We start from the raw sequence: 24,457 nt of genomic DNA, 5'->3' as shown, positions 1-24,457 counted from the left end.
TATTGTTTTCCGCATTGACATGAGATTAAATAAATAACGTACGTAGACATACAGTTAATGAAATCTTTAATGGCAAAGGACTCCCTTGTTATAAAGGACTGAAAGCTAATACTCTTTCTGGGTATATTGTTACATGACTGACAGTTACTTTTTCCACACTTATGATATCCTAGTGGCCTCACAGGAAGCCAAGTACTAGGTATATCTGGACTAGATTTCTTCCCTTTCACAAAGTGACTTGGCACTAAGATCTTACGCAGATTATCCGCTTTTCTAAAAATGGTACCCCCTGTTGGATTGATGTATGGTTTTAATACATCATCCAAAAGTAATAATGAAGTATTTTTCTTTATAACCTGACTAATTCTATGTGCACTGCTGTTATATTGTGTAATGAATGCTAGACTTCTATCTTTCTTATTTTCACTTCTTACCTCTACCGATTTTGGCCTAAGTAATGTAGATCTTTCCATTTTCTCCACCTCTGAATAGGCTTTATCCAACAATTTTTGTGGGTAGCCCTGTTCGGAGAATGATTCCATAAGTTTTTTTGCTTGAACCTGATATGAGAGAACAGACGTGCAATTACGTCTTAATCTGACAAACTGACCCCTGGGGATGTTGTCCTTCCAACACTGCTTGTGGGAGCTTTTATAATTTAAATATCTATTTTGGTCCACTTCCTTAATATGAGTTTTTGTGACCAAAGTGTCATTCTCAATAGATAGCTCTATATCCAAAAAACTGATACTCTTAGTGCTATAGTGAGATGTAAAATTAAGTCCATATTTATTATTGTTCAAACTGCTGGTGAAACTGTGAAGTGTTTCTAAAGTGCCGCCCCAAACAATAAATAAATCATCTATAAAGCGCCCATAGTAGACCAGATCCGCCCCGAGCCCCCCCCCCCACACATGTTCGTCCTCAAAGGCTCCCATGTAGAGGTTAGCAAAGCTCGGAGCGAATCTGGCCCCCATAGCCGCACCACGTGTCTGTAAATAATACTGAGTGTCAAACATAAAATAATTATGTGATAATATGAATTTTATCGCCTCCACCACAAAGACACGTAGAGAGTCCGAGAGATTGCCTTGCTTCAAATAATGGTCTACCACAGAAACCCCTTTTAAATGTGGTATATTTGAATATAGTGCCTCTACGTCGCACGTAACCAAATAATAATGTTTTTTCCATATAATTTTATTTATGAGGTTTAAAAAATGCTGTGTGTCCTTTATATGCGACCTTAGACTCTCCACGTGTCCATGCAGGTGATGATCGACAAAAAATGATAAATTGTTGGTCAGTGACCCGACACCAGAAATTATAGGTCGCCCCGGTGGATTGATGAGTGTCTTGTGAATTTTGGGTAAAACATAAAATGTGGGTGTAATAGGATGTGCACAAAGTAAAAAATCAAATATTTCCTTGGATATAGAGCCATCTTCCATGGCCTGATCAAGTAATCCCATATATTGTTTTTGGAATAGGACGGTGGGATTTGCATCCATTTTAACATAGAATTTTGCATCCAGCAATTGTCTAGAGCATTCTGAGATATAATCCTCCGTATCTAATAAAATCAGCGGATAAGGGCGGTGGGATTGTAATCTTAGATACGGAGGATTATATCTCAGAATGCTCTAGACAATTGCTGGATGCAAAATTCTATGTTAAAATGGATGCAAATCCCACCGTCCTATTCCAAAAACAATATATGGGATTACTTGATCAGGCCATGGAAGATGGCTCTATATCCAAGGAAATATTTGATTTTTTACTTTGTGCACATCCTATTACACCCACATTTTATGTTTTACCCAAAATTCACAAGACACTCATCAATCCACCGGGGCGACCTATAATTTCTGGTGTCGGGTCACTGACCAACAATTTATCATTTTTTGTCGATCATCACCTGCATGGACACGTGGAGAGTCTAAGGTCGCATATAAAGGACACACAGCATTTTTTAAACCTCATAAATAAAATTATATGGAAAAAACATTATTATTTGGTTACGTGCGACGTAGAGGCACTATATTCAAATATACCACATTTAAAAGGGGTTTCTGTGGTAGACCATTATTTGAAGCAAGGCAATCTCTCGGACTCTCTACGTGTCTTTGTGGTGGAGGCGATAAAATTCATATTATCACATAATTATTTTATGTTTGACACTCAGTATTATTTACAGACACGTGGTGCGGCTATGGGGGCCAGATTCGCTCTGAGCTTCGCTAACCTCTACATGGGAGCCTTTGAGGACGAACATGTGTGGGGGGGGGGGGGCTCGGGGCGGATCTGGTCTACTATGGGCGCTTTATAGATGATTTATTTATTGTTTGGGGCGGCACTTTAGAAACACTTCACAGTTTCACCAGCAGTTTGAACAATAATAAATATGGACTTAATTTTACATCTCACTATAGCACTAAGAGTATCAGTTTTTTGGATATAGAGCTATCTATTGAGAATGACACTTTGGTCACAAAAACTCATATTAAGGAAGTGGACCAAAATAGATATTTAAATTATAAAAGCTCCCACAAGCAGTGTTGGAAGGACAACATCCCCAGGGGTCAGTTTGTCAGATTAAGACGTAATTGCACGTCTGTTCTCTCATATCAGGTTCAAGCAAAAAAACTTATGGAATCATTCTCCGAACAGGGCTACCCACAAAAATTGTTGGATAAAGCCTATTCAGATGTGGAGAAAATGGAAAGATCTACATTACTTAGGCCAAAATCGGTAGAGGTAAGAAGTGAAAATAAGAAAGATAGAAGTCTAGCCTTCATTACACAATATAACAGCAGTGCACATAGAATTAGTCAGGTTATAAAGAAAAATACTTCATTATTACTTTTGGATGATGTATTAAAACCATACATCAATCCAACAGGGGGTACCATTTTTAGAAAAGCGGATAATCTGCGTAAGATCTTAGTGCCAAGTCACTTTGTGAAAGGGAAGAAATCTAGTCCAGATATACCTAGTACTTGGCTTCCTGTGAGGCCACTAGGATATCATAAGTGTGGAAAAAGTAACTGTCAGTCATGTAACAATATACCCAGAAAGAGTATTAGCTTTCAGTCCTTTATAACAAGGGAGTCCTTTGCCATTAAAGATTTCATTAACTGTATGTCTACGTACGTTATTTATTTAATCTCATGTCAATGCGGAAAACAATATGTCGGGCGAACTACAAGAACCCTGCATATAAGATATATGGAACATAGGAGGAATATAATGAAAGGGGCAAAACATCCCCTATCAGACCATGTTATACAATGCCAAAATGGGAAATGGGAAAATATGACCATGATAGGTATTGAACAAGCAAAAATGACAAATAGAGGAGGAGACCGGTTCAATAGGCTTCGTAAGCGAGAGGCTTATTGGATATTTAGAATGGACACCATGGTCCCATTGGGCCTCAATGATACTGTTGAATTAAATGGGGTATAGAGAGGCACACATATATATATGCGGTCCCCCTTTTAGGATTGTATATATAGTTCTGGTAGTCCGTTGACATATAAATAGCTTATAAAATCATGATATGGAATGTGAATATTTAATGCGTGACATACATGATATGATAATGTATGCAATAGATATTATTTATAGTTATACTTGGTATGCCAATTCATTATATTCATCATAATTATAGGTTAGAAGGAAAATGTTATGTTTTTTTTGTTTGTGTTCTAAAATGTACTTTTTGAGAATATAAGAAAATATGATGATATCTGGAATGGGGAAAAATATAATAAATCTCTTTGTGTATATATGTGTATGGTTATTATAGGAGTATATTAGTCTGCTATTGGTGGTATCAGGGTGACAACGGTATGATCAATTGGTTAACTCTCTCTCTCTCTATATATATATATATATATATATATATTTAATATGAGATAAATACACATATATATATATAAAATGTTGATCGCAATTATGGGACACATATCAGGCGTCGCTATGTAATTATGGTGAAAATCAAAATTTAAGCCTGATTTAGATAAATAGTAATAGTGACCGATATTGTGGTTATTTATTTATGTTTAGAGATAGTGATTCCGATTACATGTATGCGTGTCTCTAGTTTTATTTAATAATTTAATTATTTATTTATTTAATTATTATTATTATGTATTTATTTATTTATACGTAGTGGTGTCTATATACAATGGCTCTTTTATATAAATGTAATTCTAATATTGTGATTAATATTGTGACTCTAAAGAAAGCAATTAAATAACTGTTTTGCTGCAGGTATGCATAATTTATGATGAGTGAATACACACAAATAGGGTAGCATATGGTTAATAAGGAAGATCTGTGAAATTGGCTTACTGCACATGTGTATATCATTTACATGGCTATTTAAAGGAGGTAGCAGAGAGTAGAGATATTGACACTGAGGAAGCCGCCGATGCTCTTGAGTAGGCGGGGAAACGTGTCTGTCATACACTCTCACACAGACCGCAGCACTCTGCACATCAGCTGGTCGGCGATTACAAGCACCCCGAAGGTAAGGGGAAGTGTGTGCCTTCTCTGCCGACAGTAGTCCACAAACCTCCAGTAAGGCTGACGAGGAAAAATACCAGCCGCACGGCCAGGCGCCGGGAGGATAAGAACGGTGAGTGATATATAAAGTGATTCCCCTCCAGAGAAAACGGACAGTGACGAGAGACACTAACCAGGAGGGACGCCGTATGCATGCTTTCAAGCTGGACAACAGAGGCATTCTGTACGGTATACAAATTTTAAACTGATACATAGTATTTCCATTCAGTTACAGCTGTAACAAAATCAATTTATGAACTGCCTAAATGGAACTGTTCAGCCGTGAGGAAGGCTGTGGTTTAGATTACTATTAACCACCTGCTTGGCGTTTAAATTTGTTCAACAGATTGCTAACAAATACAATTGGTGCAATAAGCTGCTAAACATCCTTATACATATATGGACTTGGGCAGAGAGACTTGAGAACAGTGATTGGAGTTTTTTTTGGATAAGAACTCAGCACAATAAGAATTTAAGTACTTAGGATTTGTTTTTTGAAAGCAAGTTTAAGGAAATATATATAAGCACCTTTTACATTACATTGGAAATAAGCTTTTTATGTAGCCGGCCGGCAGATATTATATTATATATAATTGTGTGTATACAATAATAATTTTTTAAAATTTAATAAAATCTACATTGGATTTGAAAAGCGCACTCTCATATTGTATTTAATCGAGTGCAGTGTTTCCATATGAAACCTGGACACTCTCACAAACTTGTTCAAAGCTTTGAGGTTGAGGATAGGTCAGAAGGACCCATTGGGTTTGGGGACCAGAAACAGGGTTGAGTAGTAACCTCTGCCTCATTGGGACTGAGGTACCGGTACAACCACTCCAGTATTCAGGAGAGAACTCACAACCGTTTGTAAAGCTTGCACCTTTAACGGATCCGAAGGGAGAGCTGTGGTGCAAAACTGGTGAAGTGAATGTCTCTTGAAGGAGACAGCATACCCATGAGAGACTACTTCCAGTACCCATGTGTCTGAAGTGGTCTTTAAGCAGACCTGGGAGAACTGTAGAAGTCAGACTCCCACCCTGGGGTTCCCCAGGAGGAGGCCCACCCCATCCTGCAGTAGGCTTGTCTTGTTTTGCAGCAGGCTGATGGGCTGCCCAGGACTGTTTCGCCTTGGGCTTTGTGGTTTTGGGAGCACGAGATTGTCTTGGGTATGACTCACCCTTAGCTTTTCCTTGAGGCCAAAAGGAACAAAAAGTGGTACCCTTTGCCTTCTGTGTAGAAGGGTTAGTAGGAGGAAGAAAAGCAGTTGTAGCAGCTGCTAATTCAGACACTATTTTATTTAGGTCCTCTCCAAATAAAATGTTCCCAGTGAAGGGTGGCGAGCCAGGACAGAAGTGGTTGACGCTTTGGCTGCCAATACTCCCGCCTCAGAGGACGCATCCTGAATATAATAGTCGGCGGTGTTAATGTGAGACAGGTATTGTCTGGCATTGTCAGAAATATCCTCAGGCAGCTCTTCCTCTAACACCTGAACCACACCTTAATACCTTTTGCGGACCAGGAGGCAGCTATAGTGGATCTATGAATGGCCCCTGTAAGGGAATAAATAATTTTCAGGCATCCCTCCACACGCTTATCTGTCGGCTCCTTCAGTGAAGTGACAGTGTTGACAGGCAGAGTAGACGACACCATGAGGAGGGTGACGTGAGAATCCACTGGTGGTGGAGTCTCCCATGTATTACATAACTCTGCAGGGAGAGGATAGCGAGTCAAGACCCGTTTAGGGAGCGGCAATTTCTTACCTGGAGTAAACCAGGGTTCCCGGCTAATGTCCAAGAGATGATCAGAATGGGGTAATACTGTTTTAACCACCTTCTGCTGTTTAAACTTATCAGTTCTCTTTGCCACAGTAGTGGAATCCTCATAAATCAGTGATTTGTAGGATATAATTAATTGCAACCGCTAAGTCAGGGACATCAATTTGCAAGGGAGAATCCTCATCAGTAACACATGATTCATTGTCTGATAGGACTGTATGCTCCCCTTCCTCTTCAGATGAAACATCAGAGAGGTTTGTGGATTGTGAGGAGGAGGCAACCCTCCTAGATTTCTGTCTAACCAGAGACTGATTTTACTGCTGCAGTTGGTTAGATAAATTTTCCACCCAAGGCGGATTAACCATAGGGATAATTTGTGGTGGCAGGGGGGTCTAAACGGTCAACTAGAGTACCCCGGAGGGATGTGAACATAGCCAATGGTGGCTCCATTGTAGACACAGGAGCTGCCGACTGGGAGGTTTATGACATGCAGTACACCGGCCATCATACAATATTTCCCCCTCTGGTAAATCCTTGGAGCATGCCTTGCATGATGCAGGAGCTTCCAGAGATTTACTGCCCTTTTTGTTAGACATTATGTATAAAGCAACAACAGGGCTATCTAGTACGATAAAGCCAGACAAAGTTCAATACCTGCAGATAAAAACCTATATGTGACTGTAACACAGTAGAATATACGTATAGTGATAAATACTGTGTACACTATATTAGGAAACCCAGACGCACCTAGCCCAGGGCACAGTGATAGTTATATCTGGGAAACACATGAGAATGAAACCATACATCAGATATCGGCACACAGTCGCAGGCAATGCAGAAATTATTACAACAATAAAGCTGCACTGGACTAGCATATATATATATATATATATATATATATATATATATATAAATAAAACAGACAATGATAGGTGGCACTCACAGACTCATGGAAATGATGAACAAACTTCACCCCGTGAAGTGTTTGTTAAAGCAGACAGGTAACGTTTCGGGGACACTTCCCCTTCCTCAGACAATTGATCAGTGCCAAACAGTGAATATTTATAGCATAAGAAGACCCCACTTACCCCCACAGGAGTGACTCTCAGCTGCGTGGACCACAGAGTTCCCGAGCGTCCCCTGTCCCGCACTTCCGGTATCGGCGTCTCGGCCTACCCGGAAGTGACGTCATCAGGCTTTGCCGGTCCCCATGGCAACACGCCAAGAGCCCTGGAAACCAAAACACAGTGACAAATGATGCATTAAAAAACATTGAAAGTACATAAAAAGTGACTAAAAACTAAAAAGACTATAAATATTCACTGTTTGGCATGGATCAATTGTCTGAGAAAGGGGAAGTGTCCCCGAAACGTTACCTGTCTGCTTTAATAAACACTTCACGGGGTGAAGCTTGTTCATCATTTCCACGAGTCTGTGAGTGCCACCTATCATTGTCTGTTGCATGTTGGTGGACTGCCATGTCCACAAGGAAGTGCACCACAGCAAGGCAATTTTGAGGAGTGCCGGGGTGAATTTTGGATATATATATATATATATATATATAAATAACACAGCGCAGTCCTAGACCAGAGGTATATATTTCTTTATTTATTAACAGTTTCTTATATAGCGCAGCAAATTCCATTGCGCTTTACAACTGGACACAATTAGAAGACAAAACTGGGTAAAAACAAACAGTCATAGAGATAGGAGGGCCCTGCTCGCAAGCTTACAATCTATGGGGAAATAGGCATTGATACACAAAGATCGGTGCTACCTATTGCACAGTCTTCCACCAGATTGCAAAGGTTCTTGGTGGGCTGCATGATATCACATCACAGCAGTGATGAACCAGGATCAGGAGGAAGGGAGAGTGAAGAATTAAATATGTGGGGGTTATGTGTGGACTGTACTGTGGGGATATATATCAGAATACTCGTACAATATATTCTGTGTTAGGTACACTCTTTCTTAACGAACGCTGTCTGCATAAAGACATGTAGAATACTCAAGTGTTTGTAAATTCTCAGCACTGTATACAGGCAAATTTACAAGGGCGACCTTGCCCTTCAATACCGGAGACTAGCAGTAGCTATGCTCAAAATGGCACCTAGCGTCTCTGTCAGGGAATGAGGGAGAGTGTGAGGCAGCTCCAGGGCAGGAAATCTATGTGGAGATGGCACCCTGGGCCGGAGGAGGGGCTACAGGTCAAGCGCCAGCTCCCCAATGCCGGTCTTCAAACTGCTGGTACTACAGAGCCTTATTAAATGGAGCGTTAGTACACCCAATGTGTACTCTTAAGCCCTGGCGGTCTAGTGGGATCCCTGCCCAGCGACAGTGTCCATGCCAGAGTCACGGTCCATCTCCCTAGACCGCGAGTGGAACGCGATTTAATGGCAGGTCCCGCCTGGGGGAACCTCTTACTTCCTCCCTTTGTAGCAGCCACGCGAACCTGGAGAGCCATCTGCGACTGTGTGCCTAAGCCGGGACGTCTCCATCGCAAGTACACGGGAACTGAGACGTGGGAGTATGCAACGCCACATGGAAGGTGACGGAGCTGCAGCACTGAATGTCACACAGACATATAGCGCTGACAGCCCAGAGTAGTTAGAAGTTTTCTTAGAGAGCTTTTTCAGGGCTGCTAGTGCAGCCCGCCTGTTAAGTCACCTGCTGCTGTAGGCACCAACTCGAAACTGGGCTGTCAGTACCTGGAGGCAGGGTTATAGAAGAAGCCCCAATGCATCCTGGGACAGCTAAAGATTTAGCCTGTTGGTGCCTCTGGATCAAGATCCACTCTACACCTGATGTTTACCTGTGGAAACCAATGTAACCTGCTGCAGAAATAAGAACAAATATTACAATTAAAAATTATTAATTAATTTGAACCACCTTTTTCCCTTTACCTTTTTTTCTTCCAGTCTCTTCTTTTTCTTTTATCTTCTTTCTACATTCTTCTAAGAACAATAACTTACCCCTGTTACCAGGGGCGTAGCCAGGGCTTTTTGGGCCCCATAGCAACCATTTGAAGAGGCCTTTGTCCCAATGCTTCTATAGAGACACCTCACTGCAACAGTTTTTAATTTTATGCCCTATGATAGTGCCCTGATTCACATAATGTCACATTGTAGGGCTGCCATTACACATTATGCAGCACAGTACCCCTTATTGACATTATGGCATAGTTTATTCAAATCATATTATGTCACCTTATAATGCCTCCACTTCATACTGTGCCACTTTATAATTCCCTCCAGTTTATTTTATACCACACTACAATGAACAGGTCCAGGGTTATACCTAGATATATTGCAGGCCACAAGGCAAAAGTTTGTAAGGCCCCCTATGTATCACCCAATGGTGAAAAATGTATATAAAACATATAACTGTGACAGGGAAGGTGGGCCCCTCTCAGTGCTGGGCCCCATAGCAGCTGCACTCCCTGCACCTATAGTAGCTACGCCCTTGCCTGTCACAGTGTAAAAACCCTGTTATATTATCTGTTACAAAGCAATGCAAACCCAATAAAAAAAAAGTACAGTACAAACAATTCCTCTTGATTGGTTGATCTTTGAGGAAGCTCCAGGAATGAGTGAAACGCGTTAGAGGAACAATTGATTACAGCACCATTCATCTTGGATATCCCCGGTTTTCACTGTGTAAGCGCCGGACACCAGCAGTAATTCACCAGCGAGATTCTTGGGGACTGCAGCGGCTCATTTCATGTGGGAGGTCGGAGACGTCCGGAGCCTCCTAGCCGCACCCGCACGGCGCACACAGCGAGTGTCCGGCTGGATCCGTCTTCTGAACTGAGACGGAGGGTGAGCGCATTGTAGCTAAGCCTGCCTAGGCTATTTGAAGCCTGTTGTCATTTACAAAGACTTTTTAAACATCAATTGATGAACTTTTTATCTCATTATATGGTCTCTGCCCAATTGACAAGTGAACTATCTGTGGTCATTTACAAAATACATCAGTGATGAGGATATCTTTCACATGAGAGACTGTGGACATGGTCTATATCTAATATTCAATATCTGATCTTCCTGCATACAGATCTTTATTATATAGCTGGCTATTAGAAATAGGATCCAATTAGGTTCACTTATATGGTTAATTGTGCATGTACAGTATACAGTTTTTAATTATTTGTATTTGTGTACATATATTTATTTAAAGGTATATATGATTAATTCATTGAATAAATATTTTTATATACACATGTGAATTCACTCTAATTTCTTAAGCCTGTTAGATCAGATTAGCGCAGAGTGTCTTGTAAGAATTTGTCTAATTGGCTCTCCTATGTGGTTGGAGACCCGGTTCATTTATGCCTACACAAGCATAATAACACTCAGCAGCTGAAAGAGTATAAATGTGTTTATTATAGACCTTATTTAAAGTACTATTATTAGCGCCGTGAGATAATTCTTGAAAAGTCTTGAATTTGCGGACAGACCTTGTGATCTATCATACTGTTCATGCATCCGAGCTGAGCATACGGAGCGTTAAACAGAGTCGTATGCATCTTAGCCACATCTCATTTACAGCTGAATGGCTGGTACCGGGTGGCACCTGGGCATCTCACATAGGCAGAGTGTTCTCTGGGCATGTTCTAGGTGTGCAGATGGATTTACAGACTTCTCAGAAGTGAGCATATGCAGAGATCTGTCAGACTTCATATGGATATCTTTCAACAAGAAGGGGGCTGGTGTAAATGGGTGGTCCAGTTTGCCGGCTGTCGGGATCCCGCTGCACAGTATACCGGTGCCGGAATCCTGACAGCCAGCATACCGACACTTTCTCTCCCTCTTGGGGGTCCACGACCCCCCTGGAGGGAGAATAAATAGCGTGGCGTGTGTAGCGCGCCACCGTGCCCGCAGCGTGGTGAGCGCAGCGAGCCCGCAAGGGGCTCATTTGCGCTCGCCCAGCTGTCGGTATGCCGGCGGTCGGGATTCCAGCGCCGGTATGCTGGCCGCCGGGAGCCCGGCTGCCGGCATACACTACTACATCCGGTGTAAATGCATGCTGTTAGTGATAATGGTAACCTAGATACTGCCAACTGTGAATGCAGGTAAAGGGCTGGATGCATCATCGCTTTGAAATTGATAAAATGGAGTGTAAAAAAATACCAGCCAATCAGCTGCTAACTGACATTTTTCAAATACAGCCTGTAACATGTCAGTTAGGACCTGATTGGCTAGTACTTTTTCATTCTCCATTTTATCACTTTCCAAGCGATGAAGCATCTAGCCGAAAGAGTCATAGTTATTTACAAGCATGCAATGTGGCCACATCTGTAGCCAACTTGCAGCAAGGCCTACATGTTTTTCTCTAATGGGGGTAAATGTATCCTGCAGTGAATATAGTGGGGAAGTAGACCATTGGAGAAGTTGCATCAATGTAGCATTTATGAAGCACATTCTATAGAATGAGAGGTACAGTAGAAGCTTATTGATTGCTGTGGGCAACTTCTTCACTGGTCCTCTTATCCACTCTTTTCAATGCTTGATCCATCAACCCTTTCATGTCTTGCCACATCTATTGATGCCTGGTGAGCTGGACATTGTGTTAAGAAGGATATAAGAATGCAGATCTTGAGTATTGCTTTTGATTGGTCAGATCCAGGAGAAAAATAGTAAAATATAAACCTTCTCTCTCCTCTACAAATATCTCATTTGTAAGGCCAGAATTTTTCATGACATATATTTGCTAAATATCGTTTTTTCCAAGATGCTTGTTTTCGACGGTTTTGTGGGCTGCATGTAAATGGTCAATAGTAATACTGTACATGTAAAACAAGCCTGACGTTGCATGCATTCCTATTGTCCTTTTAAGTCCAGTGCTCAAAGCCAGTGAGAAAAGGGAGCTCTGAAATAATGCTATTTAATAAATATACCCCCATTGGTGTCCAGGATTCATGTAATCACGTATCATCTGACATCAGTTATTATTGTGTTCCTTAATGTTGTACTGATAATGTATAAGTGAATCAGACATCACCAGAAATAACATTTCTAATTCCCCTGACACAATTCTTTACTGTTGAGGTTGTGGAAGTTATTTTGTGATCTGAACTAATGTCAATTTATTGGGATGGAATTACATTATTAGAACACGAGGAGACAAGCATATGGACTTTACTACCATTTTCTTAATCTAGCCTACAGAAAAAAATCTAAAGTTTGATAAAAAAAATTGTCCAGTCTATTGGAATTTCCTTAATGATCCACTTCTTAAATATGTGCTCTAATTTCTCCTCCATCTGTATGATTCATTTATGAATATATATTTTTCATGCATATTACAATTGTGACACTGATGTGACACTGTGTGCTATAGTACTTGCAATCTTTCAATTGGTCAATGGCATTAGACTGCCCTTTAGACTGTGTGTGTCTCCCTGGTTGTGTCCCATAATGAGTGTTGAGGCCTCAGAAGCAAGAGATTTAGAATCAGTAGTCATCCTTTTCCTCAGGGCCCCATATCTACTGAACTCCCTGCAGTGTTATTCTGCCACTGGCAACAACAGATATAAGATGAATTCAAAAGTGACTTTAAAAAAATATGTCTTCACTTCTTTTCTGTATATTAAGGAAGTAGGACTGTAGGAAGCTATATCTTCCCCCAAATACAGGCTACAATTCACTAGGGTTATGAAGCCCATACTTCTCCAATAAATTGGGCAAATTCCCCCTTTTCTCGATGACTGGGTCAGGTCATCAGCAAAATAAAACATATTGGAAATCCTTGATTTGCCAATTTGACCCAAAAATGATTGGAATTGGCAAGTTGGGGATTCCTAACATGCTGAATTTTGCCAATTTCCTGACAAATCGCTGATCATCGGGATCCACCTACAGTATTGAAGGACTGTATTGCCAATCACTGGATTGGATCATCATATACTGTATGTATGGTTGGCATATGGCATAAAATGAAGTTGATGAAGTGCAAAATGTGAAAAAAGCTTCTTGCTGGGTGTCATGATAGTTTCAACTCTGTCTCCATGATATATGTCAGTAAATGTGTACTTAAACTGTATTTGTCTTCATATAGGTCACATTGAGACGGCCTCAGCTGAAGCCCATTTTAATAAATTCAAATCAATTACATTTGTGGATCCAGGATACTATTACACTGCAGGTGCTCCATTACATGTCAAGGTAATTACATTTTCAGAGACCTGTGGATGAAACCTTGTCTTTTTTGGCAATAAATAAATTAATAAGATCTAGACACATACAGTTTATATGGGTCACTCTATTTCATTTTAATTCGCAAAAATAGTGATAAAGCAAAAACAAATATTTTCGTGATTTACAGGTTAATTTTTAATGATGAGTAAAGGGAAATTTCTGTACTTAACTGATTTTCCAATCCACCACAAAAATGTATCAAAGATCTCAAAAACTTTAATATACTTGGTGAATCTATACAAGTAAAGTTATATATATCTATATCCAACACAAAATCCAGCACTCCTCTTCTGTCAGGGTTGGATTAAGGGAGGTGTGACAGAGGTGGTCATCCCAGGGCCCCCACACACAGCAGTGTTTAAGTGGAGTTTTTACTCCTCCTGTGGCTGAGTTGTGCCACCACAGTGGAGGCTGTCAGTGTTCAGCAAGTGTTGCGGTTTGGTGAGGGGAAATCCCGTGAGACAGTGGATGGGATGCGGCTGCGTGTGGTGCTCCGGCACTGGTCCTACCTCGGCTGATGCTCTGTGGACTGTGTGTGGCTGCTGCTCTGTGGATGGTGTGTATGGCTGCTGCTCCGTAGACGATGTGGGGTAATTTGTATGCAATGCCGATGTTTTTGCAACTGTGCCACAATCACACTGCGCACGCAACAAGTTACCTTTGTGATTCCGCTCAAAATGAGGATATAACTACAAAGTGATAAACATGAAGGGACTGTGTGGAGGAGGTAATGAAGAGTGGCAGCAAAAATACAAGTGTGTCGCAACCGTTTTTGGGACATATATCTACATACACTGCGATCCCGTGTGCAGAAAACATGGCGCCATACTCCGTTCCCTCGGCCAGACTGTGTGTCCACAGACTCACTCGGGGGAGTTGATTTTCTTTGTTTCTTCGTCAGTGCTGCCTATGTGTACCCAGTTGCTGAGAACTTAGCGTTCGCTCCGGTGGACAGCTATAATCATGTCTGGATGGCTGCTTCACTTGTGATGTTTAACAAGTCCATAGCCTGAAAAATTGCAGCTGTGTAGGCTTTTGCTAGTCTTAAACTGGTCTAGAGTCCGTATAGTGTCTGGGCAATTTTAAATTCATGGAGCATATTATGGGGACTACTGTATATGAATGGTGCTGCCTTATAGATCTATCAGGCAGAGTAAGAGAAAATAGGAGATGTCTGATTCTTTAATGGAGAAATAAAATGTATCTCTATTTGGTATGCATTAAAAAAGAGGATTATATGTCACCTCTTTATCTAATATTTGTATGTACCCATGTCCCCTCAGCTCTCCAACAGCATTCACCTCACCTCCATCAAATGTCTTCTGGACAGTGGTTTCCAAACCAGACTTGCTTTTGTGGAGCAGAATTCTTAAAATGAGATAACGGGACAGACAGGGCTCCTTATTAGGGGCAATGTTTGCTGTGCATTGGTGCAGGGCCAGTTTACCTTCTCAAATTTTCAGGATGAGTCTCATCCTACACTTGGGACCAATTTTCTGCCTCCATATTGTCTATGGTAGAGCAGCAGATTTCCAGCTATACTCGGATCAATATAATAAAATGTCTCTCTCTCTCTCTCTCTCTCTCTCTCTCTCTCACACACACACACACACACACACACACACACACACACACACACACACACTTGTCATATATAATACTTAGCACATGATTATTAATATAGGAGAACATATTAAGTGTTTGTTTTGAATGAAGGGGCAATACTGAAAAGGTTCTAGGTTGGTCTCATGTACCTTGGTGTGCGGCAAAGTATTTAGCAGTGCTCTTCACGTGTGTTTTGTAAAAGACTTCCGGTGGCTCACAGGTCTGCAGACATGAGCCAGTGATTTCACAAAGTTCAAATACATGTAGTCATGGCTCACTCACTGGTACCAGGTCCCAGTAGGATGCTGTCCTATAGATTATGGAATTTCTTTAGCTGCTGAGACTGTGTGTGGGTGTGATATGAAATCTTGGCGGTCACATGACCAACTGTGGCATCCTGCCTTTTAGAAAACAGTCAGGGGATGGGGTAATTATTTTAACCCTCTCCTTGCCTCTACCCTAACCCACCTGGGGGGGCGGCTAGGGCAAAGATTGTGGGTTGTGGCAGCTACAGCTAATCACAGGGGGTGGAGGCTAGGGCTAAGACTGGCGGGGTGGCGGCTATGTCTAACACCCCCTGTGGTGCCTAACCCCTCCTTAACCCTAACCGTTTCTACAATACTTACCTTCAGGATGCCGGCTGGTTCCGGCGCCAGGATTCTGAGTTGTGTCGGGATTCCGGCGTCGGTCACCTGACCACCGGCATCCAGACCGGATGCTGACAGCATCCTGTGTAAAGAATTTTGATTCTTCTTAATTTCTTAAAAATGTCAATGTTGGTGTTTACTTCTATTTAAATTGAAGTAAACTCACCAAATACTTCATACAATCATATGTGACTACTCTACTTGATGGCCAGGAGACTCCAGATTTTTATGGAGTACTACTAGAGCCCTAGAGAAGTAGGCCATCGCCTACAGTAGCTCATCCACTTACCTACTGAAATGGGCAGTCAGGTGGCTTGGTGATGCATTTTGTAATGAATAACATTATCATGGTTCTGTACCCTGCTGCACAGTGGCCTGAATCATGGCATTGTGGGGGCTGCAAAACTATAAATCATGTAGCAATGCCCCCAACTTTTCCTGGAGGATATGTATAAAAAGTAGATGAGGCATTTAGAAAAATATACAGTAATCCTGATTATGGGATATGTAAAGCTACACTACAGATATCTTCTGATAGGGACCATGTGATGTATGCAGATCATTCTATTACTGAATATGCACAGTAATTATATGAAGGTTCCAATCAGCAGTTTTTATTTCTCATCCTCAGGTGCGTGTTGTTGATGAGAAAGAACAGCCCATGGCTAATGCAGCCGTATCCATATATCAGGATAGAAAAAGGGAAAAGATTGCAGGTCTGGTGACTGACAGTAATGGAATTGCTCATTGTTCACTGAACACTTCTGAATGGGACAGCTATATGTCACTAACTGTAAGTTTCTCTGCCACTGAGTGGGGCTATTACGTTTTCCTATTTTATGTATGTACATAAGGTAAGTGACAAAAGTAAATGAAAAGATGAATTATGAACCTGCAATAATTTGGGCCATCAATGCATGTTCTGTTTTGTATGTATGAATTATTAGAATAATCATCTCCAGTGATGCAACATTTTGCACCTTCTTATGAAAGTGTCTGATTAGATTTATACAATCCTTGCTGAAAGTGGACATGTCACACTTGTGCAGCACGTGGCGTTACTTCCATATTCAAAATGCAATTTTGTAAAATTGTTGCCAATTTTGCACTTTCTTGAAAATGAACTGCAGTCTGTATACATCACTCCATTATGTACATGGTCATGTTGGTGTTTTTTTCCCCACAAATAGGGCTTGTAGTATTATTTATAGGGGAAGATGTATCAAATATTGGAGCGATACAATAGAGAAGTTATCCATAGCAACCAATCCTCTTGTAACTGTTAATTACCCAGCACAGTAATTGAAATGTCAGAAGCTGATTGGTTGATTTGGGAAACTTCTCCATTTTATTTCTCTCCAAAGCTTTATACCTATGACTAGCCCCCTCTATTCAAATAAAATGCACAGATTATGTAGAGTACATCATAAGATAATGTACTCTACATTAAAATTGTAAGATGCATATGCAAATACAAAACAATGTTCATACTAGTGACATTTTTCGGGTTTTGTGTTTTGGTTTTGGATTCGGTTCAGCGGCCGTGTTTTGAATTCGGACGCATTTTGGCAAAACCTCCCTGAAATTTTTTTGTCAGATTCGGGTGTGTTTTGGATTTGGGTGTTTTTTTTATAAAAACCCTTCAAAAACAGCTTAAATCATAGAATGTGGGGGTCATTTTGATCCCATAGTATTATTAACCTCAATAACCATAATTTCCACTCATTTCCAGTCTATTCTGAACACCTCACACCTCACAATATTATTTTTAGTCCTAAAATTTGTACCGAGGTCGCTGGATGACTTAGCCAAGCGACCCAAGTGGCCGACACAAACACCTGGCCCATCTAGGAGTGGCACTGCAGTGTCAGACAGGATGGCACTTCAAAAAATAGTCCCCAAACAGCCCATGATGCAAAGAAAAAAAGAGGCGCAATGAGGTAGCTGTGTGACTAAGCTAAGCGACCCAAGTGGCCGACACAAACACCTGGCCCATCTAGGAGTGGCACTGCAGTGTCAGACAGGATGGCACTTCAAAAAAATAGTCCCCAAACAGCACATGATGCAAAGAAAAAAAGAGGCGCAATGAGGTAGCTGTGTGACTAAGCTAAGCGACCCAAGTGGCCGACACAAACACCTGGCCCATCTAGGAGTGGCACTGCAGTGTCAGACAGGATGGCACTTCAAAAAATAGTCCCCAAACAGCACATGATGCAAAGAAAAATGAAAGAAAAAAGAGGTGCAAGATGGAATTGTCCTTGGGCCCTCCCACCCACCCTTATGTTGTATAAACAGGACATGCACACTTTAACAAACCCATCATTTCAGCGACAGGGTCTGCCACATGACTGTGACTGAAATGACTGGTTGGTTTGGGCCCCCACCAAAAAAAGAAGCAATCAATCTCTCCTTGCACAAACTGGCTCTACAGAGGCAAGATGTCCACCTCCTCCTCTTCCTCCGATTCTTCACCCCTTTCACTGTGTACATCCCCCTCCTCACATATTATTAATTCGTCCCCACTGGAATCCACCATCTCACGTCCCTGTGTACTTTCTGGAGGCAATTGCTAGTGAATGTCATCTTCTCCACATTTTCTGGAAGTAACCTCGTACGCCGATTGCTGACAAGGTGAGCGGCTGCACTAAACACTCTTTCGGAGTACACACTGGAGGGGGGGCAACTTAGGTAAAATAAAGCCAGTTTCTTCAAGGGCCTCCAAATTCCCTCTTTTTCCTGCCAGTATACGTACGGACTGTCTGACGTGCCTACTTGGATGCGGTCACTCATATAATCCTCCACCATTCTTTCAATGGTGACAGAATCATATGCAGTGACAGTAGACGACATGTCAGTAATCGTTGGCAGGTCCTTCAGTCCGGACCAGATGTCAGTACTCACTCCAGACTGCCCTGCATCACCGCCAGCGGGTGGGCTCGGAATTCTTAGCCTTTACCTCGCAGCCCCAGTTGCGGGAGAATGTGAAGGAGGAGTTGTTGACGGGTCACGTTCCGCTTGACTTGACAATTTTCTCATCAGCAGGTCTTTGAACCTCTGCAGACTTGTGTCTGCTGGAAAGAGAGATACAACATAGGTTTTAAATCTAGGATCGAGCACGGTGGCCAAAATGTAGTGCTCTGATTTCAACAGATTGACCACCCGTGAATCCTGGTTAAGCGAATTAAGGGCTCCATCCACAAGTCCCACATGCCTAGCGGAATCGCTCTGTTTTAGCTCCTCCTTCAATGTCTCCAGCCTCTTCTGCAAAAGCCTGATGAGGGGAATGACCTGACTCAGGCTGGCAGTGTCTGAACTGACTTCACGTGTGGCAAGTTCAAAGGGTTGCAGAACCTTGCACAACGTTGAAATCATTCTCCACTGCGCTTGAGTCAGGTGCATTCCCCCTCCTTTGCCTATATCGTAGGTAGCTGTATAGGCTTGAATGGCCTTTTGCTGCTCCTCCATCCTCTGAAGCATATAGAGGGTTGAATTCCACCTCGTTACCACCTCTTGCTTCAGATGATGGCAGGCAGGTTCAGGAGTGTTTGCTGGTGCTCCAGTCTTTGGCACGCGGTGGCTGAATGCCGAAAGTGGCCCGCAATTCTTCGGGCCACTGACAGCATCTATTGCACGCCCCTGTCGTTTTTTAAATAATTCTGCACCACCAAATTCAATGTATGTGCAAAACATGGGACGTGCTGGAATTTGCCCACATGTAATGCACGCACAATATTGGTGGCGTTGTCCGATATCACAAATCCCCAGAAGAGTCCAATTGATGTTCCTCAGTTTCCGTAAGAGGTTGTCAGCTGTGTGCCTCTTATGGAAAGCGGTGATACAAAGCGTGGCCTGCCTAGGAACGAGTTGGCGTTTGCGAGATGCTGCTACTGGTGCCGCCGCTGCTGTTCTTGCTGCAGGAGGCAATACATCTACCCAGTGGGCTGTCACAGTCATATAGTACTGAGTCTGCCCTACTCCAATTGTCCACATGTCCGTGGTTAAGTGGACATTGGGTACAACTGCATTTTTTAGGACACTGGTGACTCTTTTTCTGATGTCTGTGTACATTTTCGGTATCACCTGCCTAGAGAAATGGAACCTAGATGGTATTTGGTACCGGGAAAACAGTACCTCAATCAATTCTCTAGTTCCCTGTTAATTAACGGTTTGATACCGTAAACACGTTTCTCAACACCCAGGCTGCCAAGGCCTGAGTTATCCGCTTTGCAGCAGGATGATTGCTATGATATTTCATCTTCCTCGCAAAGGACTGTTGGACAGTCAATTGCTTACTGGAAGTAGTACAAGTGGTCTTCCGACTTCCCCTCTAGGATGACGATCGACTCCCAGCAGCAACAACAGCAGCGCCAGCAGCAGTAGGTGTTACACTCAAGGATGCATCGGTGGAATCCCAGGCAGGAGAGGACTCGTCAGACTTGACAGTGACATGGCCTGCAGGACTGTTGGCTTTCCTGTGTAAGGAGGACATTTTCACTGAAGGAGTTGGTGGTGTGGTTTGCAGTAGCTTGGTTACAAGAGGAAGGGATTTAGTTGTCAGTGGACTGCTTCCGCTGTCACCCAAAGTTTTTGAACTTGTCAATGATTTCTGATGAATGCATTCCAGGTGACGTATAATGGAGGATGTTCCTAGGTGGTTAACGTCCTTACCCCTACTTCTAACAGCTTGACAAAGGCAACACGCAGCTTGACACCAGTTGTTCGCATTTCTGTTGAAATAATTCCACACCGAAGAGGTGATTTTGTTTGTAATTTGACCAGTTATGTCAATGGCCATATTCGTCCCACGGACAACAAATGTCTCCCCGGGTGCCTGACTTAAACAAACCACCTCACCATCAGAATCCTCCTTGTCAATTTCCTCCCCAGCGCCAGCAACACCCATATCCTCATCCTGGTGTACTTCAACAGTGACATCTTCAATTTGACTATCAGGAACTGGACTGCCGGTGCTCCTTCCAGCACTTGCATGGGGCGTGCAAATGGTGGAAGGCGCCACCTCTTCCCGTCCAGTGTTGGGAAGGTCAGGCATCGCAACCGACACAATTGGACTCACCTTGGGGATTTGTGATTTAGAAGAACGCACAGTTCTTTGCTGTGCTTTTGCCATCTTAACTCTTTTAAGTTTTCTAGCAGGAGGATGAGTGCTTCTATCCTCATGTGAAGCTGAACCACTAGCCATGAACATAGGCCAGGCCCTCAGCCGTTCCTTGCCACTCCGTGTCGTAAATGGCACATTGGCAAGTATACGCTTCTCCTCAGATGATTTTGATTTCGATTTTTGGGTCATTTTACTGAGCTTTATTTTTTGGGATTTTACATGCTCTCTACTATGACAATGGGCATCGGCCTTGGCAGACGACATTGATGGCATTTCATCGTCTCGGCCATGACTAGTGGCAGCAGCTTCAGCACGAGGTGGAAGTGGATCTTGATCTTTCCCTATTTTACCCACCACATTTTTGTTCTCCATTTTTTAATGTGTGGAATTATATGCCAGTAATATATCAATAGCAATGGCCTACTACTATATATACTGCACACAACTGAAATGCACCACAGGTATGGATGGATAGTATACTTGACGACACAGAGGTAGGTAGAGCAGTGGCCTACTGTACCGTACTGCTATATATTATATACTGGTGGTCAGCAAAATTATGCACTGTCCTACTACTATATATATACTGCACAAAACTTAAATGCACCACAGGTATGGATGGATAGTATACTTGACGACACAGAGGTAGGTAGAGCAGTGGCCTACTGTACCGTACTGCTATATATTATATACTGGTGGTCAGCAAAATTATGCACTGTCCTCCTACTATAAATATACTGCGAAAAAAATTAAATGAACCACAGGTATGGATGGATAGTATACTTGACGACACAGAGGTAGGTAGAGCAGTGGCCTACTGTACCGTACTGCTATATATTATATACTGGTGGTCAGCAAAATGATGCACTGTCCTCCTACTATTTATATAGTTACAGCGCAAAACTTAAATGCACCACAGGTATAGATGGATAGTATACTTGACGACACAGAGGTAGGTAGAGCAGTGGACTACTGTACCATACTGCTATATATTATATACTGGTGGTCAGCAAAATGATGCACTGTCCTCCTACTACTATATATACTGCACAAAACTTAAATGCACCACAGGTATGGATGGATAGTATACTTGACGACACAGAGGTAGGTAGAGCAGTGGCCTACTGTACCGTACTGCTATATATTATATACTGGTGGTCAGCAAAAGTATGCACTGTCCTCCTACTACTATATATACTGCACAAAACTTAAATGCACCACAGGTATGGATGGATAGTATACTTGACGACACAGAGGTAGGTAGAGCAGTGGCCTACTGTACCGTACTGCTATATATTATATACTGGTGGTCAGAAAAATGATGCACTGTCCTCCTACTATATATATATTGCGAAAACTCAAATGCACCACAGGTATGGATGGATAGTATACTTGACGACACATAGGTAGGTAGAGCAGTGGACTACTGTACTGTACTGCTATATATTATATACTGGTGGTCAGCAAATTTATGCACTGTCCTCCTACTATATATATATACTGCGCAAAACTTAAATGCACCACAGGTATGGATTGATAGTATACTTGATGAAACAGAGGTAGGTAGAGCAGTGGACTACTGTACCGTACTGCTATATATTATATACTGGTGGTCAGCAAAATGATGCACTGTCCTCCTACTATATACATACTGCGTAAAACTTAAATGCACCACAGGTATGGATGGGATAGTATACTTGACGACACAGAGGTAGGTAGAGCAGTGGCCTACTGTACCGTACTGCTATATATTATATACTGGTGGTCAGCAAAATTATGCACTGTCCTCCTACTATATATATAGTTACTGCGCAAAACTTAAATGCACCACAGGTATGGATGGATAGTATACTTGATGACACAGAGGTAGGTAGAGCAGTGGCCTACTGTACCGTACTGCTATATATTATATACTGGGGGTCAGCAAAATTATGCACTGTCCTCCTGCTATACATATACTGCGCAAAACTTAAATGCACCACAGGTATGGATGGACAGTATACTTGACGAAACAGAGGTAGGTAGAGCAGTGGACTACTGTACAGTACTGCTATATATTTTATACTGGTGGTCAGCAAAATTATGCACTGTCCTCCTACTATATATATACTGCGCAAAACTTAAATGCACCACAGGTATGGATGGGATAGTATACTTGACGACACAGAGGAAGGTAGAGCAGTGGCCTACTGTAGCGTACTGCTGTATATTATATACTGGTGGTCAGCAAAATTATGCACTGTCCTACTACAATATATATACTGCACAAAACTTAAATGCACCACAGGTATGGATGGATAGTATACTTGACGACACAGATGTAGGTAGAGCAGTGGCCTATTGTACCATACTGCTATATATTATATACTGGTGGTCAGCAAAATTATGCACTGTCCTCCTACTATATATATACTATGCAAAACTTAAATGCACCACAGGTATGGATGGGATAGTAAACTTGATGACACAGAGGTAGGTAGAGCAGTGGCCTACTGTACCGTACTGCTATATATCATATACTGGTGGTCAGCAAAATTATGCACTGTCCTCCTACTATATATATACTGCGCAAAACTTAAATGCACCACAGGTATGGATGGATAGTATACTTGACGACACAGAGGTAGGTAGAGCAGTGGACTACTGTACCGTACTGCTATATATTATATACTGGTGGTCATCAAAATTATGCACTGTCCTCCTACTATATATATACTGCGCAAAACTTAAATGCACCACAGGTATGGATGGATAGTATACTTGACGACACAGAGGTAGGTAGAGCAGTGGCCTACTGTACCGTACTGCTATATATTATATACTGGTGGTCAGCAAAATTATGCACTGTCCTCCTACTATATATATATTGCGAAAACTCAAATGCACCACAGGTATGGATGGATAGTATACTTGACGACACATAGGTAGGTAGAGCAGTGGACTACTGTACTGTACTGCTATATATTATATACTGGTGGTCAGCAAAATGATGCACTGTCCTCCTACTATTTATATAGTTACAGCGCAAAACTTAAATGCACCACAGGTATGGATGGATAGTATACTTGACGACACAGAGGTAGGTAGAGCAGTGGACTACTGTACCGTACTGCTATATATTATATACTGGTGGTCATCAAAATTATGCACTGTCCTCCCTCTATATATATACTGCGCAAAACTTAAATGCACCACAGGTATGGATCGATAGTATACTTGACGACACAGAGGTAGGTAGAGCAGTGGACTACTGTACCATACTGCTATATATTATATACTGGTGGTCAGCAAAATGATGCACTGTCCTCCTACTATATATATACTGCGCAAAACTTAAATGCACCACATGTATGGATGGATAGTATACTTGACGACACAGAGGTAGGTAGAGCAGTGGCCTACTGTACCATTCTGCTATATATTATATACTGGTGGTCAGCAAATTATGCACTGTCCTACTACTATATATATACTAAGCAAAACTTAAATGCACCACAGGTATGGATGGATAGTATACTTGACGACACAGAGGTAGGTAGAGCA

At 41.9% G+C, this 24,457-nt stretch overlaps 1 protein-coding gene across 1 annotated transcript in view; it reads left to right on the top strand.

Annotated features, from left to right (window-relative positions):
• LOC135056655 (alpha-2-macroglobulin-like) overlaps positions 1-24,457 on the top strand; it is a 234,536-nt gene that overhangs the window by 82,761 nt on the left and 127,318 nt on the right. The window contains exons 10-11 of the mRNA XM_063962101.1: positions 13,404-13,510; positions 16,427-16,588. Of these exons, the coding sequence (XP_063818171.1) occupies positions 13,404-13,510; positions 16,427-16,588 (269 nt within the window). The remainder of the gene's footprint in view (positions 1-13,403; positions 13,511-16,426; positions 16,589-24,457) is intronic.

The sequence above is a fragment of the Pseudophryne corroboree genome, chromosome 3 (genome assembly GCF_028390025.1).
Source record: "Pseudophryne corroboree isolate aPseCor3 chromosome 3, aPseCor3.hap2, whole genome shotgun sequence".
Classification (NCBI taxonomy): domain Eukaryota; kingdom Metazoa; phylum Chordata; class Amphibia; order Anura; family Myobatrachidae; genus Pseudophryne; species Pseudophryne corroboree.
Note: the sequence above shows the minus strand (reverse complement) of the source record. Positions and strands in the feature narration are given on the sequence as shown.